Raw genomic sequence first — 15,539 nt, forward strand, 5'->3', positions numbered from 1 at the left:
GCGCTACTAAAACCTACTAAACACCTACTAAAACTGTCGCTTTTATTACAAATGCTATTAAAATATTAAGTAAAGATATTAAGATGAAGTTGCTAGTTGTCCTCTCTAAATGGTCTTTTTGGTTTCTGTCTCCTTCTCAACCTCAACCTCAACCTCCTCTTCGAGATTCTTCTTCTCTTGTTTGCTCTTTGGGCCCTTTCTCGACTTTCTAGCTAAAAACTCTTTGTACTTTTCCAATGTTATGTGGTTCTGCAACTCCTTGTACTCTTCCACAAACTCGTATTGAGTTTTATTGAAATAATCCCAAAAGGTGAAAAATGGTTGGGAAAAGTTGTTTTTGATACCCCAAATTTGGTGATGAATGTCGTGGTAAACTGAATTATTTGGAAATACAATTTGGAATATGTCCCAAGGTAACTTGTAACCGCAATGATCATCAACGGTTTTCAAAGTGGCAAAAGTGTATAGTATAATGCATTCTCTTGGACTCAATCCTGTAGTGATTGATGCAACTCCAGTTCCCAAAGTATCCAACAAGAACCCTTCAAGTGGATCATTGTACAAAGCACCAAATGCATATGGCACATACAATCTATGATGACGTGAATGGAATCGCCTGTACAAAGTCTTGTTCACATGCATAAGACGATGAAGCCAAAATTGCCAAGTGTCAATGATCGTAATGGCAATACACAACCTAAGAAGCGACCATCCATACATGTACCCATAGTAAACTACCAGGTCAGGCACAAAACGGGGTAAATAATAATGTTTGATTTGCCACATGGTGTAATATTCGTAACCGGTCATAGGAGTGGGGTCAAAGTAAAAGACAACAAGCCCAACTGCAGTTTGGATGATGTGCTGAAAAATGACATCTTTGATCACTTCATGCATTGTCACCTTGTTTCTTTTCATTTCTTCTTCACTGGGGTGGATTTTATACTTTTCAGCCAATTCATACACATCAATAATATGGAAAAACATGGAATAAGACCAGTAGGCAATTATTGGAGCCATCAATGCAGTGATTCCATCAGGGATACCAGGAATCAAGTCCGGCTTCCGACTCAATGTGAAATTATTGGTTCCATAGTATGATGACTCTGAAAGCATCAGAGAAAAGTTTTGGGGTACTTTCAATACATTCATTGGTGATGGAGGTTGAGTGGTTGAGTGAAGGAAGTTGAAAGTGTGTTATAATGTGTTTATGTAGTGGACTGGAAAGTGTCAAGAATATATGGTGAAAGAAGAGAGACTTCGTTATATATCACGCTACTTTTCTACCACTGCCGCTTTCTCTCTCTCCCTCTCTCTTTCTCTCTCTGTCACTGTTGTTGTTTCTCTTTTGATGCGCTGCTGCTATTATGCAGGATTACAAAGTTTCTTTTTTTTTTTTTTTCGCTCTTACAATTTTTGGTCTTCACGTGTTTCCGTATTAGTCAACTGTATTTCCTTTCTAGATCTTTTCCCGATACAGTGTTGTAGATAATAAGGCACAAGATGGAATCAAACTTGGTTTCCCAATGAGAACGGTGGTAGTCCATGCATTGTCACTATTGTCTCCAGTAGGATGAAAGCAAGTGCAAATGTCCTTCGATCTACTCAGTCTACTCAACCTAGCGGCTATTTTTACTGGCATTGCTATTACCCCTATTCTGTTTCTTCTGTTTTTTTTTTTTTCTTTTTTATCAGAAAGATCAGTCGCATGGTGGATTAAGATCTCATGATGGCAAAATGAATGACATCCATGTTACGTAATCAGTTTACCAGAAACAATGCAGAGCATAATTTTTTGTCACCTGTTATTACTACATCCCACTATTTACGCAGAGCTTCTCTTCCGTTGCCCGAAAATAAGATGCTCTCCGTTGTCGTACTTGAATGCGTCTAAGAAATCACTGCCTTCGTTGGTGTTGAGATAGTCACTCTCGGAAGTACCATTCAATATATCATCGAGTTCCTTCGATGTAGTGCTGGGAACAAAATACTGTTGAAAATTTAGCACCTCTTCCAAAGCCCTATTGTCTATACCCCAACTAATCAACTCGTCATTGAAAGGCTCGGGATCTCCCTCGGAGAGCAGTATTGGTGGTGATTGACTGCTTCTTCTAATAGGTGCCGGTTCAAACTGCTTCAAGTGATGCATCATATTTTGTAAATTTGTCGCCCATCGCTTGCATGTGATGTTGAAGTCGGCATAACTGTTGAGGATGTTGTAGCCATCTTGCAATGTGTCCTGCAAGACCGAAATGTAATGAAGATCTGGCTTGGATGTGTTTTGTTGATCTAACAATGTGAATCCCAAAATGATTGACGCAAAGAAACATGCTGATTGTATGGTAAACACTTCTTTCCGATGTGGGTTGTGAGTTACAAAGAACTTTAATAGTTTAATCACCAAAAAACTTGCCTTGATGCATGCCTTGCAAAAGTTCATCAAACTTTGTTCATCTTTCACCTGTTGCTTTGTTTCTGGTTTAAGCTTTCGCGTCATCACATAGACCAAAAATGGTCTTGTGAGTGTCATTATGCCGTACAATTGTCCAATGTGAACAAACACATACAAGTAATTATTTGGATCAGTTCCCGATTCCATCTGGCTCTCCATTGCAGCACTCAATTGCAACTCCTTGGGGAGCTGCACGGACCATAACTTTAACTGCAAAGCCAAAATATGGGCTCTTTTGATATTCACCACTCCATCCTTGAAAATGTTCTCAACAATCTTGGCATTGATAGCAGCACTATCAGCTGTAGCTTTCTGTGCTAATATGCGGATTTTCTCCACCTCTTCAAGATCCTCAGCGTCAACCTTGCTATCCGCATCATCGTAATCATAATCATTAATCATTAAAGGGCGACCCAAGTTGACACTACTAACGCAATCGCAAACGTAAAGACTTCTCCATAATCTTCGTCTGTGGCTCAAAATGTCTCTATTCGTTATTCTGTCGTTGATACAACGTCGATGCAAACCCAATGCTTGTGCTATTCTGATGGCAGATCCAAGCTGCATCCATGCATTTGATCTGTTGCAGCACGATTGGAAATAAAAGTACTGGAGAAAGTAAACCTCGCACATCCAAATCTTGCCATCAAACACATTATTTCGTAGTAGAACTTGCGCCAGGTTGAAAAATACCTCCAGGGTCGGCAAATTGAGACACAAATGACGTGATCCTTCACTAAAGAGCCTTCCGATTGCAAACACAGTGTACAATAAGCACAATTTTTTGGAGCTGCAATTGACCGAGTCACGATAAATTTCCTCAAAAATGTGTTTGTGGAAATACTTCATATTGAAGATGTAGAAAGTATCGTTGATGTTTGTCTTGAAGAGGTCGATTAATATAAATGCATCCGCCTTTGTTGGGAGCTGAACAGGAATAGGAAGAAAACGATAATCGACACTCTCGTCGGTGATAAACTGCTGAACAGGGTCATCAGTAAAGCGACTAGTTCCAGAGACATCTCTAAACAAGCTTCTGCATTCTCCCAATAACGAGAGCGCACTACTTTCTCCAAAAAATCTCAAATTCCCAGTCTTTGTTGTCAAAAGCCTTGTATATTGACCGTTCAAATTGGAAAGCCCCTCCTTCAGCTCTGAATCTTTTGTTGGCGGGGTTGTTAAAGGGTCCGTTGTGAGGGCTGTCTGCAAATTCTCACAAATGATACTCAAGGATAGTGGTGGCAGTGATGTTTTCCCAATCAGATCCACGTGGTAACCCGTTGGGTTTTGTTTTGGCGAATGAGTGAGTGGGGGGATATCAGGAACCAAGTTGTCGCCATTTAATGAAGAGGAGATTCCATCCTGTCGATCGCCTTCGAAACTGATACTTTCTCTCATTTTTTCCAGGTAAACTTTAGCCTTTAATGACCTGCCATCAATTTTCGAGTAGACACACTCGAGTGCCTTTGCTTGGCAGTACCGGCATGGCGTTAGTCCATCACACTAGCAGAAGCTTTAGTCAGTATGGTTTGTGTGGGGGAAAAAGAAAAAAGAAAAATAGAAAATGAAATCACAAGGTCAGACATACCTTCATTTTGCGTTTCTTGCAAACATCACAAGCACGAGACACTTTCTTTCGCTGTACTATAGGTAGAATCCGCGGACGTCCTTTAGGTCTCGGGGTCTTTTCTGTCATGACTGGCGAAGGGGATCTGTTGTTTTTGTTTCTGATTACGTTAGACGATTAAATTTTTATTTTTATTTTTATTTTTTACTCCTCTTCTGTTAGAACCCTCCCCACATAAGAAAAGAAAGAAATCTCAATATCCTCCTCCCCCTCCTCCGTCCCCCCTCACTGGCGCCAATAGCGTTGTTTACAAAAGTCGATGTTGTTTTTTTACACAAAACTCATACCGAGCATCCGGACTTTTTTTTATTTTTTTGTTTTTTTTTTAAGCTTGCAAGAATTTGGTCCTCAATATACTTCACAAGCCGCCCACGTCGATTGCTGTGGAGGAGTCCCTCTTTACACAAAACTTTCCTTATGGGGGTTGGGTAACTTTGTCTTGTGAGTTGCGATGTCTCCTTTACAGACAAAATGAAAAAAAAAAAAAAAATTATCTAAACGAAGTTGCTTGTAATTGGCAGTGAAATGAAATGATATTTCTCAAGATTTTACGGACATTAATATGCGTGTTCACGTGAAAGCACGAAAAAGCGATTCAACCACATCTCTGTGCAAAACTTTTCGTTGTAACACGGCGTTTGTACAAAGAAACTTCCTCCCCACAAGATTTTGTTACATATCTATTGTTGCCGTATTTTCGTTCTATTGTTACGTCAGAATATTGAAATCAATCTCGGTGCCAGATTTCCACAACAATAACAGCTAATCCAGAAAATATTTTACAGAATTTGGTCTCTTCTCTTCAAGCTCATCTCAAATTGCTGCAAAAAATAAGCATACATAACTTACCATCGCCATAGCAAAGAGGCTGACAAATTCATTAGCCCAACTGCTTGAAACCTGCAAATCAAAGACGCCCGCAGAACTTCCCACTACACCTTCAATTTCAAAAGAAATTGGATTAAAAGAGAAATCAAAAGTGTGGCTACCGTTGTCGAGTCTATTTGCGGCAATTTGATAATTAAAATCATACATATTTAAACTTTGTACCTGAAATTCTCATCTCAGTATTTACGCACATTATTCTGTTTTATTTAAATCAGCTACAATTTCCCTGCACACGAGCAATAAAAGATGCAACCTACCTCATCGTCAAACATGTCGTCCTCCATACGTAGTGCCAACCGTGACTCAAAGCAACCGCTTGAGTACGAGCTAGAGGCTGGTCTACTGCCTAGTGATTCGGCATCCAGTGATCACATCCATCATACTGAAAATTTAAATCGAAGTTTGAGTCCCAGAGTCATAAATATGATCACCATTGCTGGAGTTATAGGTACTGGATTGTATCTCGGTACAGGGAAAATGTTGGCCACTGGTGGGCCATTGAGTTTACTATTGAACTACATGATCATTGGAGTCGTGGTGTTTTTCATGATGCTCTGCCTAGGAGAAATGTCGGCCCAGTACCCCGTCAGCGGCTCTTTCACAACATACGCCAAAAGGTTTGGCTCTGATTCTTTGGGGTTTGCCATATTGATCAACTATTGGTTTAACGACTGTTGTAGTGTGGCTGCAGACTTGACAGCGTTACAGTTGGTGATACAGTATTGGACCGATTTCCATTGGTACGTGATCTCCATTATTTTCTGGGTGTTCTTGCTATTCTTGAATGTCATCCATGTCAGAGCCTATGCAGAAGCTGAGTATTGGTTGGCTCTTCTTAAAGTAGTCACCATTTTGATCTTCTTTATTGTCAGTATCATTTGCAACGCCGGAAAGAACCAGATGCATGAATATATTGGATTCAGATATTGGAGCTACAAAGATGCCCCATTTGTCAACGGATTCAGAGGATTTAGTTCATTGTTTGTCTCGGCCGCTTATGCATTTGGTGGCTTAGAGTCGGTGTCGTTGACTGCAGGTGAAACAAAAAATCCAAACAAGACAATACCCAAAACGGTTAAAGCCACTTTTATCAGGATCATCATCTTTTATGTATTCACTGCATTTTTCATTGGCATGAATGTTCCATACGATTATCCAAATTTGCTGACAAAAGATGTTGCAGTTTCACCATTTACTATTGTCTTTCAACAAGTTGGCGCTAAAGCTGCCGGCTCGTACATGAATGCCGTAGTGCTATTATCGGTGTTGTCAGCTGGAAATCATGCTTTGTTTGCTGGTTCCAGATTAGCGTACAACTTGAGTACTCAGGGCTACATTCCCAAAATCTTTTTACCACTTAATCGTTTCCAGATTCCATATGTCGCTGTTATTGTAACCTGGTTGATTGGAGGATTGTGTTTTGCGTCTGCATTTGTGGGTACCGGTGAGTTGTGGTCATGGCTCCAAGCAATTGTTGGGTTGTCCAATTTGATCTCGTGGTGGGTCATTGGAGTGGTATCTTTGCGTTTCAGAAGAGGCTTGGCAAAGCAAGGAAGAACACACGAACTATTGTTCAAAAACTGGTCATACCCATACGGACCTTTGTTTGTAGTAATCTTTGGTGGATTCATCATTTTGGTCCAAGGGTGGTCGACATTTAGTCCGTTCAGCGTGAATGACTTTTTCCAATCGTATTTGGATTTGGGTGTGTTCCCAGTGTGTTTCTTATTTTGGTGGCTCGTCATTAAGCGCGGAAAAGATCGATTTGTGCGTGCTGCTGACATGGATTTTGATACTGACCGATATATTGAAACACCGGACGAAGTTGAAATTGATCAACATGCCAAATCATTAAAAGGTTGGGCCAAGTTCAAACACAATTTCGCTGATAACTTTCTTTAGAATAGAGTAAGAAGATTACATTCGTACAAATTATTTTTTTTTTTTTTTTTTTTTTTGCTTTTCCCTTCAAATTTGCAACCAAGATGTTTCATGTTGAGTGTTTATATAATCCATTATCCTTACCACTGAGATTGAAATTTGATGCATTACTTTGCAATGCTCATATTCTTCTTTCTCTTGGGCCTTACACTTGCTAATGTCGTTGTTGAGGAATTGGTACTCCATATCCCACAAACGTCGTCCAGATACTACACTATAGATATTGATGTGTACACGGGCCCATTTGATCTCAATAATACATTTGCTTATCTCATGCTAGACATGCACAATGAGAAAAGAGCGTTACATGGTGCACAGAAGTTGCGCTGGTCAACTGAAACATTCGAGTATGCTGCTAATTACTCACAGTATTACAACTGTTCGGGAATCTTAGAGCATTCGTATGGCAGGTACGGGGAGAACTTGGCTTATGGTTACACACCCGAGGGGGCTATAAATGGGTGGTATGATGAAGGGAAAACGTACGTGTACGGCTCAGAAGACATCTACAATCATTTCACTGCGATGATATGGAATAGCGTTAGCTCTGTTGGATGTGCCTATAAACGGTGTCCCAACAAGGACCTTTACATCATATGCAGTTACGATCCTCCCGGAAACATTATTGGTTATTCTTCAGAAAACGTGTTCCCCCCTTTGAGTGCCCACTAAAGGTGGTCACATAATATTCTTGATTCTAAATCGATGTAATTTTCAAAAAATGACTTGAACAAATCATTGAGTCTAATGATATCGTAGGCACCTCCAGTCTCTCTAATTGAATGCATTGACAATTGCGGGTTTCCGAGGTCCAAAGTTCTGATACCCAATTTCGAGCTCAATAATGGACCAATGGTGGAGCCACAAGGAGAATCGTTTCGAACCACAAACAATTGAAGTGGCACCTTCGCCTTGTCGGCAACTTTTTTCAACAAAACCACTCCTGGAGAGTTGGTTGCATACCTTTGATTAGCATTTATTTTGATTACTGGACCCAAGTTAATCTGAGGGCGATTTTGCGACTCATAAGCATCGCCATAGTTTGGATGGACACCGTGTGCTTGATCAGAAGAAAGCAAAAACGATTTTGAAATAACTTCATGGAAAAAGTCCACATCTTTATTCCCATCAAAGTCAATTTTGGTCAAACGCAGCAATACATCTGGGAGAAACGAAGAGTCTGCACCATGCAGACTACGAGATCCAATCTCCTCGTGATCAAATAAACTGATCAACTGGATACCTTTTTGGTTTGCCAAATCATCAGCAGACTCAACCAATGACTCAGTCGCAGCAAAACACGACGTCAAGTTATCCAATCTTGCCGAAAATATAAATTCGTCATTCAATCCACCAATTTCCGACTTTTGGTGATCATACAAGAGTAATTCAAAATCCTCAATTTGCTCCGGTTTGACGTTCAATTCTTTAGCAATGAACTCAATTAATGACTTGTTGTGTCTTGAAATGACATTCTGGACAGACTCAAACTGTTCCGGAGACATTTTCAACTCAGGATCGTCCGCGCAGCTTTCTAAAGCAACTTGGCCTGCAATTGGAACCAACTTTGTCTCCTTGTTGAATTCAAATTTGGTATTAACTTCGCGATTCAAATGGATAGCCAATGTTGGAATTCTCAACAAAGGTTTGTTTATCTTCAACAACTTTGGAACGTATTTGCCATCTTCATCAACGTAGACCCTACCTGCAATTGACAAGTCTCTGTCAAACCATGTATGAGCAATCAATCCCCCATATTGTTCTACTCCCACCGTGATGAATCCCTCAGAGGTTCTTTTCGAAATTGGCTTAATTCTCAAACAGGGACTATCGGTGTGAGCTCCAACAATGGCAATACCATTCCCATTCTTGTACTTCCCACCAACAGTGAATGCAACGATCGAGGAGCCATTACGTGTGACGTAATATTTCCCATTTTTTTCAACTCTGCCACGCCAGTTATTGCGTTCGACGAGCTCTTGGAAACCAGCGCTCTTCAACAGCTCTTTTACGGAATTGACAGCATGGTAAGGAGTAGGTGACTCATTGACAAAGTCAACAAAGTTTTGAGCGTATTGCAAGGAAAGTTCTTTGGATGTCATGGTCGTTAATGATTCAGGGGAAGAGTGGGCAGGCGAGGGTGAGCTACCGTGACGTTTGTTTTTTTTTTCCTCTTTTGTCCTTCGTACGGCGCCAATTTAAAACACACATGTACTTACGGATGGCATGCACTCCCTGCACGGTGAACATTTTACAATTGCAGCAGCGAATGGTTGCAAGCGCAGCCAAAAAGAAGGGCTTTGAAGGGACATTGAATCGTGGTGACGGTCGTGTTATCCGAGTGCCGTTCCCCTCCGTCTTCGGTAAAAAACAAAAAAAAAAAAGCATTGATGTACTGTTTACAAATGCTATCTACTCAAGCATCATGATTGTACACTTAGTAGAAGAAAGAAAGGGGGGAGGGGGGGGGGAGATGGCTACTGTACCGTGTGCACTTTTTTCCTATGCTAGAGGAAACTCCCATTGCTTTGTAAAATTCAAATAGATGTTGCAAAAGATGACATGAGAAAAATAACACGACAATAAAATTTCGTGTCAAACATCACGTCCTTCACATCACTCAACATGATTTTGCTAGCCTTGTTAGCGCTTGTCCCATTGGCCACTAGCGCATTTGCTCCTCTACTACTCGCTTCACATAAACTAGTCCCCGGATTACAATCAGAAATCAATGAATCGAATCTCAAACCTCACAATGTCACTTCTGTGACCAACATGTTGAAAAAGCTAATAACCCAATGTTCATCGGATGCGTATGTTATAGTTGATCAACCTGGACTTACTTATGAAGACTTGACTGATAAAAAGAGAGATAACTGGCCCTTTTTGATCAACTACTTGTACATGTCATCGACTATTGTTGGATTGCCACGAATTGAATCAGGTCTTGACTTGGACTTTATCGAAGACTACATTATAAACACTTGCGATGCCGAAACTATCAATGTTTGGCACGATGACGACAACGAAGTTACAGATTACTATGATGTCAGAACCAGAGTTATCAAGATTACTCTAAGCCCCATTACTGGGGACCGAGGAGCGCATTTGCGTGAGCACGATGAATTGATTAGAAAGATCTTGCGTAAACTTCCGTCACCACATTATACCGTGATCTTGACAAGCACAGAGCCTGGAAATTTTCATCCAACCCCAGACTTTATCATGAGTGAGCAGCCAGAAAACTTTGAGATCTTCCACGATATCGTGAATAACCCAAAACATAACGGAGGGGTAGAGAAGAATGATCGATTTCATAAGGTTGCGCCCAATTGGAATCCTATAAGACATACAAATGATCGATACCTCACAAATAGAAAGAAAGACGAGATTCATTTATTTGACTACAAACTATGGGAAAAGAATGAAAAGCTAGTGGCCACCGTGTTGGTAATGATTTTGAGCTTGTTTATGTTGAAAACTTTATCGGTTATCCAAACTATCAAGCAAAAATTCATCAAGCAGCAAATACCAATTAGCAAAAAAACCAATTAGATTAATCGTCTAAAATGACGCTAGCGTCAAAGTAGAAGGATGGATCCAAACTTGAAATGTCAGCCGATTTGACTTTCCCATCAATCAATAATTCACTCATTATCTTCCCAGTACCGGGAGCATTATTGATCCCCCAGCAAGAATGTCCTGATGCCAAAAATAGATTCGTCACATTTGTCTCTCCAATCAAAGGTCCACTCGATGAAGGAACGTCCAACACTGGTAAATAGCAAGCTTGTCGTCTCAATATATGACCTTTTCTCAAGTTTGGTGATATCTTACTCACTTGGTTGTAAAGTTCGTCACATTTTGACCGCACAACTTCAACGTCGTCGGTTGTTTCTGGAACGTCAACTGCGCTGTCACCCTCTCCACAAACATACACTTCATCTTGTCTTGCATAAATCTCTGGTGATATGTACGAATTGCGAGCCACTTTCAACTCGGTGAATATCGCGTACGGGCTTACTGGTTGGTCCTTGAAAGGTGCTATGGTAATCGAATGTGCTCTCAACCCAGATATAGGACAATCGGGCAAAATTTTTGACATCCAGGGTCCAACAGTTAAAACAGTTTTGTCAGCTCCCAACTCAATCAACTTGTCCTGGTACTTATCACTATCTTTTATTGAAGTAGGTTGGTATATGACCCCAGTAGCAGTTCCTGTTTCCTCCGAATAGGTGATTTCCTCAACTTTACCTAGAATCAATTCCAATGCTCCTTGGGAACATTCGACTGCTTTTCTGAGCATAAAGTTTGTAAATTTATATGGGTGAACTTGTGCGGTTGTATCAGTGCCACCCAAAGTGGTGCAGTTGTCAATGAGTGACGAGTTAATCCAGTTTAAGCTTGAAGGGAGCGCACTTTTTGAAGAATCCAACTGCACAACTGAAGTAGATCTAGTGTTTCTGGCCGTCTTTTTAGGCGGTTTTTCGGTAGCCGAGGATGAAGAGTCACTATCGTGTGCAGTGGTTTGTCTGAAACTATCCTTAAAGATGTTTTGTTTGTCCGCCACGTTGTTGTCCGTATCATCCTCGTCAACATCATCATCGGCTTCCTTTACGTTTGTTATGTCACCTTCCAATGAAACAGTGGTTAATCGCCTGTATCCCCACTCTTCCGCCCCGTTGTATTCATTGGCCAAGCTTTGGTGTAAATTGAAAGATAATGAAACAATCTGTTCAGGAAATGCCCATAACGCAAGTAGACCACCTGCTTTACCGCTAGCTCCCCCCGCTACTCTTTTGCTCTCAATCAACGTAATATGATACTTTTCGGGGTCAAACTCAGGGTGCTTGACAACAAAGTAGGCGGTGCAAACACCTATTATACCGGCCCCCACTATAATAATGTGTGTCTTTCCCTTATGTCTTCCCGAAGGTTCAGACTGAAATTGCAAATAGTCAACATTATTATTGCTCTCCATAGTTGATTATAAAGTAAGGAATAAATGAATTATTGCTGATTCAGTGAGGTGAGTGAGCACTTTTATCGTACAAGACTGGCTGTATTCAAACTTAAAAAATGACTTAGTGTTGAAAGTAGAGCTTTAGTAATACGTTGTTACAATGGTGGTTTTATATTTTTTTTCTTTGACTCTTTTTGACTGGAGTCGCGCATACACTCTCATTTTTTTATTTGTTTTTTTTTTTGTGACAGTGAAGTAGCGACATTTCAACACGGACAAACTGTATCTCTCTCTCTCTCTCAAAATCAGCTGTTTTTTTGTTTTATTCAGTTTGTCGTCGCACTGGTGAAGCAAAACTGGACGCGGAGGCTTTTGTATCACATACGGTATCAATCTTGTGTCGGGAGAGTATGGTGTCTACAAAGAAAAAAGAGGCATCGTTGATGGAAGACGTGTGGTAGTTGTCGTCCAACAGGAAGTCAGAAACACATCTCTCGTTGCAGAGCTGATAATTATATATTATTTCTTTTTTCTCATCAGCCAACTCTCCTCGTTTTTCGTTTTTGCAACCAAAGAGCATGAACGACCATCATCATCATCAGTTAGCCAAGCGAAGAAAAAGCAATCCATCAAAGGCTAACCAATTTATGGTTAAGATCCCAAAGAGCAACATTCTCGAATTTGATGTCTCCGAGTCGGATGACAGTGCAGAATCTCCGTTGCGTGAAGAACTGTTGCACGACGACACCTGCACAAACTTTAGAAGCCCATTGCAAGTTGGAATGAACCCGGTGTCACTGAAGAAGAGGGTGGAAATCACCGGCTACACAAAACGAGTTAGAGAGGTGGAGATTACAATGACCCAAAACCATGACTCCTCGTTTGACAACTCGTGCCCTTTGGAAAGTCCATTCATCGCCACGGTCGAGGAAAAGCACGCAGTGGCGGTGAAAGATGCAATTGACCCTACTTCGAATATTTCTTTTATTACATGGTGTGAAGAATTGAATTCTATACAAGACAAAGAAAGGAAACTCTTGAACCAACTTTACATCGAGCGTTACAAGTTGTACTTGAGATATGACATGTTGAATAAGGTGTTAAACAAATATGCTAACCAGTTGAATGCAGAGAAATCGCAATTGAGTGAAAAATTTGAACATATCAAGAAAACATTTTCCGATATCCTCAATCTCGCTGTTTAGGTCAGCTATATTTATCAAGTTTACCCTTGTGACAACCATCCCATTTGAACAAAAAATTCATAAATCTTAGAAGCTTTGTTGACATCTATTTTTAGTGTCTGACGAGCATCCTTCTTTTTCAACACTCCATTGTTTTTCACTGCCTCTTTCATCAACTGGTTCTTTATTGCTAGATATGGTTTTGGTAAGATCCTCAATGTTGCACACAATTGTTTTTCCTCGGGTGAAAGTAGTTCAAAATCGGCCGCGTGGCTTATATCCAAAGGTGTTCTATTCACTGGTGCTTTTGGCTTGAAATCGGGCTGTGGAGAAGGGTACTTTTTGCCGTTGACATTGATACCCGGTGTTGCAGAGTGTCTAGCACTGAGTGCTCCGTTGCCCATCCTTTGATAATGTGCGCCTCTAATTACTTTATCTTTTTCAAATTTTGCCCCATCTTCAAGAGTAGTTATCCCATTCTGGCGCCACGATTGTAATTGTTGTATTCTTATGCGACACTTTAACTCAGTGAGAAGGTCGCGCGTGAAAGTGTTGAAATCCTCTGGACTCAAAATGCGTATAAACGCATTCACTTTTCTGAGTAGGTCCTTCTCTTCCTTCGACTTTTTCTTATCATTGGTTATGTTCTTCCTGTACTCAAGAAGGTTATTCAAAAACATGATTCGTTTGCGTTCGGCCCTTGTAGTCAATCGCGAGTTGTAAATGTCAAGGATCGTCAACTTTAACTCGATATCGTTTATCAGATCATCGGGATCAAATATCATATCCTTGATAGGAACCTCTGCTTCATTTTCGGCTTCGTGGTCAAACTCCAACCTACCGGGCATGAAACCTTGAACCTCGTGACAGAGGGGTACCGAGGCAGCTGGTTTACCCTTAGGTGGTGGCAAAGGCATATTTCGCCTCTTTTCTAGCCTCTCCTTTCTTTCCTCAAGGAACTGCAACGGCGACACGGAGGTAAAATCCTTATCCATTTCCGGTAACGGATAGTCCTTACTTTCAAGATAAATTTTATAATAGTGCTCAGCCACTTCTTCCTTCGATCGGCTACCAATATGATCTGCAATATCGGCCCAATTACCCAATCCAAACGTCTCACATCCCTGTATCAACAACAATTCCTCATCGGCACCCCAGTCTCTATCAAAGATCGGGTATGTGTTTTGTTCAATTATTTGGTAATCATGCCATGGTTTGTGGTCCCCCGTTGTAAGTCCAGCTGCAAAGCAAGGAACACATAGATCGTAGTCAGTGCATATAGCGCATTGTACTCTTATACGATTGGTACAATCGGTGGAACATACATCGCAATGAAATAATTTAGTACGTGAATCCATATAAAATGTATGTTATTGATTTCGTGTGGGACGCGTTGGTGTGTTGTTTCTCTTCCGCTCCCCCACTTTGAACGTATTTGCCTCTCTCTCTGCTTCTGTTTTGAGTTGCGTTTAGACCGAGAGTGTGAATTTACGGGTTTTATCGTGCGGCTCAAGTCGAAATGGGTCGTGTGTTATTGCAAATTATTTAGAAGTCACAGTTGTCATGTGACTACAAACTTTTTAGGGCTATTAAAATTTGAGCAGAAAATTGAAATTTTTTTCCATCCAATGCGAAACTATCAAAACACAGAAGTGGGAAAAACTATCCAAACTTACTCTTCACCACATATAGATAACAAGCAAATATGGTATGTCATGATGACACGATGTCCAGTTATTGATTCAAATGAAGCTTGAGAAGTGCTCGAGTGGTGCACAAGGGAGACAGCGGTGGTAAAGCATGGAAGGAGAAATTTTGGAGAGGAGCTCCTCCTTTCAAGTAGGGAACTACACAAGCGTAGATAGAGAGCCAAGCGATGTTGAATCAGTACAACTATACAGCCCACAGTTTATACCCGAATTATATGATTACTAACCTTCAATTTTCAGGGACGTGTTAGAACAAAAACTGTCAAGAGAGCTTCTAAAGTTTTGATCGAAAGATTTTACCCAAAGTTGACTTTGGATTTCGAAACCAACAAAAGATTGACCTCCGAAATCGCCGTTATCCAATCAAAGAGATTAAGAAACAAGATTGCTGGTTACACCACCCACTTGATGAAGAGAATTCAAAAGGGTCCAGTTAGAGGAATTTCTTTCAAATTGCAAGAAGAAGAAAGAGAAAGAAAAGATCAATACGTTCCAGAAGTTTCCGCTTTGGACTTGTCACACACCAACGGACAATTGGAAGTCGATGCCGAAACCGCTGACTTGGTCAAATCATTGGGTTTCAAGATCCCATTGCAAACCGTCAACATTTCATCTCAAAGAGGTCCAAGACGTTTCGCTAAGAGAAACTAAAGGAATTTGGAGGTTGTTGTATAATAGGCTTATAGTCAAAGTATAAAATATAAAATATTGTAATAAGGGTAATCGAAGAGTGGCCGTGTAAATCGATCGCCTCTCTATTTTCTATTTTGGAACG

At 40.6% G+C, this 15,539-nt stretch overlaps 9 protein-coding genes across 9 annotated transcripts; 4 read left to right on the top strand and 5 right to left on the bottom strand. All coding sequences in view use genetic code 12, as the record gives it.

The window, feature by feature from the left end:
• Positions 1-105: 105 nt before the first annotated feature.
• Positions 106-1,152, bottom strand: SUR2 (sphingosine hydroxylase; the record flags this gene model as incomplete). The annotated part of the gene is made up of 1 exon (XM_051754030.1): positions 106-1,152. The coding sequence occupies one exon, from the start codon at positions 1,150-1,152 to the stop codon at positions 106-108; it is 1,047 nt and encodes a 348-aa protein (XP_051607049.1).
• Positions 1,153-1,825: 673 nt separating this feature from the next.
• Positions 1,826-4,148, bottom strand: KGF57_004513 (fungal specific transcription factor domain-containing protein; the record flags this gene model as incomplete). Its single annotated transcript, XM_051754031.1, has 2 exons — positions 1,826-3,916; positions 4,041-4,148. 2 exons carry the CDS (start codon positions 4,146-4,148, stop codon positions 1,826-1,828), a joined length of 2,199 nt encoding a protein of 732 aa, XP_051607050.1.
• Positions 4,149-5,213: 1,065 nt separating this feature from the next.
• Positions 5,214-6,869, top strand: ALP1 (Alp1p; the record flags this gene model as incomplete). The annotated part of the gene is made up of 1 exon (XM_051754032.1): positions 5,214-6,869. The coding sequence occupies one exon, from the start codon at positions 5,214-5,216 to the stop codon at positions 6,867-6,869; it is 1,656 nt and encodes a 551-aa protein (XP_051607051.1).
• A 707-nt stretch (positions 6,870-7,576) lies between these two features.
• Positions 7,577-9,010, bottom strand: KGF57_004515 (aspartyl aminopeptidase; the record flags this gene model as incomplete). Its single annotated transcript, XM_051754033.1, has 1 exon — positions 7,577-9,010. The coding sequence occupies one exon, from the start codon at positions 9,008-9,010 to the stop codon at positions 7,577-7,579; it is 1,434 nt and encodes a 477-aa protein (XP_051607052.1).
• Positions 9,011-9,533: 523 nt separating this feature from the next.
• On the top strand, positions 9,534-10,463 carry BIG1 (Big1p; the record flags this gene model as incomplete). Its single annotated transcript, XM_051754034.1, has 1 exon — positions 9,534-10,463. The coding sequence occupies one exon, from the start codon at positions 9,534-9,536 to the stop codon at positions 10,461-10,463; it is 930 nt and encodes a 309-aa protein (XP_051607053.1).
• Position 10,464: 1 nt separating this feature from the next.
• Positions 10,465-11,889, bottom strand: KGF57_004517 (uncharacterized protein; the record flags this gene model as incomplete). The annotated part of the gene is made up of 1 exon (XM_051754035.1): positions 10,465-11,889. The coding sequence occupies one exon, from the start codon at positions 11,887-11,889 to the stop codon at positions 10,465-10,467; it is 1,425 nt and encodes a 474-aa protein (XP_051607054.1).
• A 560-nt stretch (positions 11,890-12,449) lies between these two features.
• KGF57_004518 (uncharacterized protein) lies at positions 12,450-13,076 on the top strand (the record flags this gene model as incomplete). Its single annotated transcript, XM_051754037.1, has 1 exon — positions 12,450-13,076. The coding sequence occupies one exon, from the start codon at positions 12,450-12,452 to the stop codon at positions 13,074-13,076; it is 627 nt and encodes a 208-aa protein (XP_051607055.1).
• A 20-nt stretch (positions 13,077-13,096) lies between these two features.
• Positions 13,097-14,413, bottom strand: ADA2 (chromatin-binding transcription regulator; the record flags this gene model as incomplete). The annotated part of the gene is made up of 1 exon (XM_051754038.1): positions 13,097-14,413. One exon carries the CDS (start codon positions 14,411-14,413, stop codon positions 13,097-13,099), a length of 1,317 nt encoding a protein of 438 aa, XP_051607056.1.
• Positions 14,414-14,801: 388 nt separating this feature from the next.
• RPS17B (40S ribosomal protein eS17) lies at positions 14,802-15,415 on the top strand (the record flags this gene model as incomplete). The annotated part of the gene is made up of 2 exons (XM_051754039.1): positions 14,802-14,845; positions 15,016-15,415. 2 exons carry the CDS (start codon positions 14,802-14,804, stop codon positions 15,413-15,415), a joined length of 444 nt encoding a protein of 147 aa, XP_051607057.1.
• Positions 15,416-15,539: the final 124 nt, after the last annotated feature.

This window comes from Candida theae (assembly GCF_024610275.1).
Source record: "Candida theae strain CBS 12239 chromosome Unknown scaffold19, whole genome shotgun sequence".
Classification (NCBI taxonomy): Eukaryota; Fungi; Ascomycota; class Pichiomycetes; order Serinales; family Debaryomycetaceae; genus Lodderomyces; species Lodderomyces theae.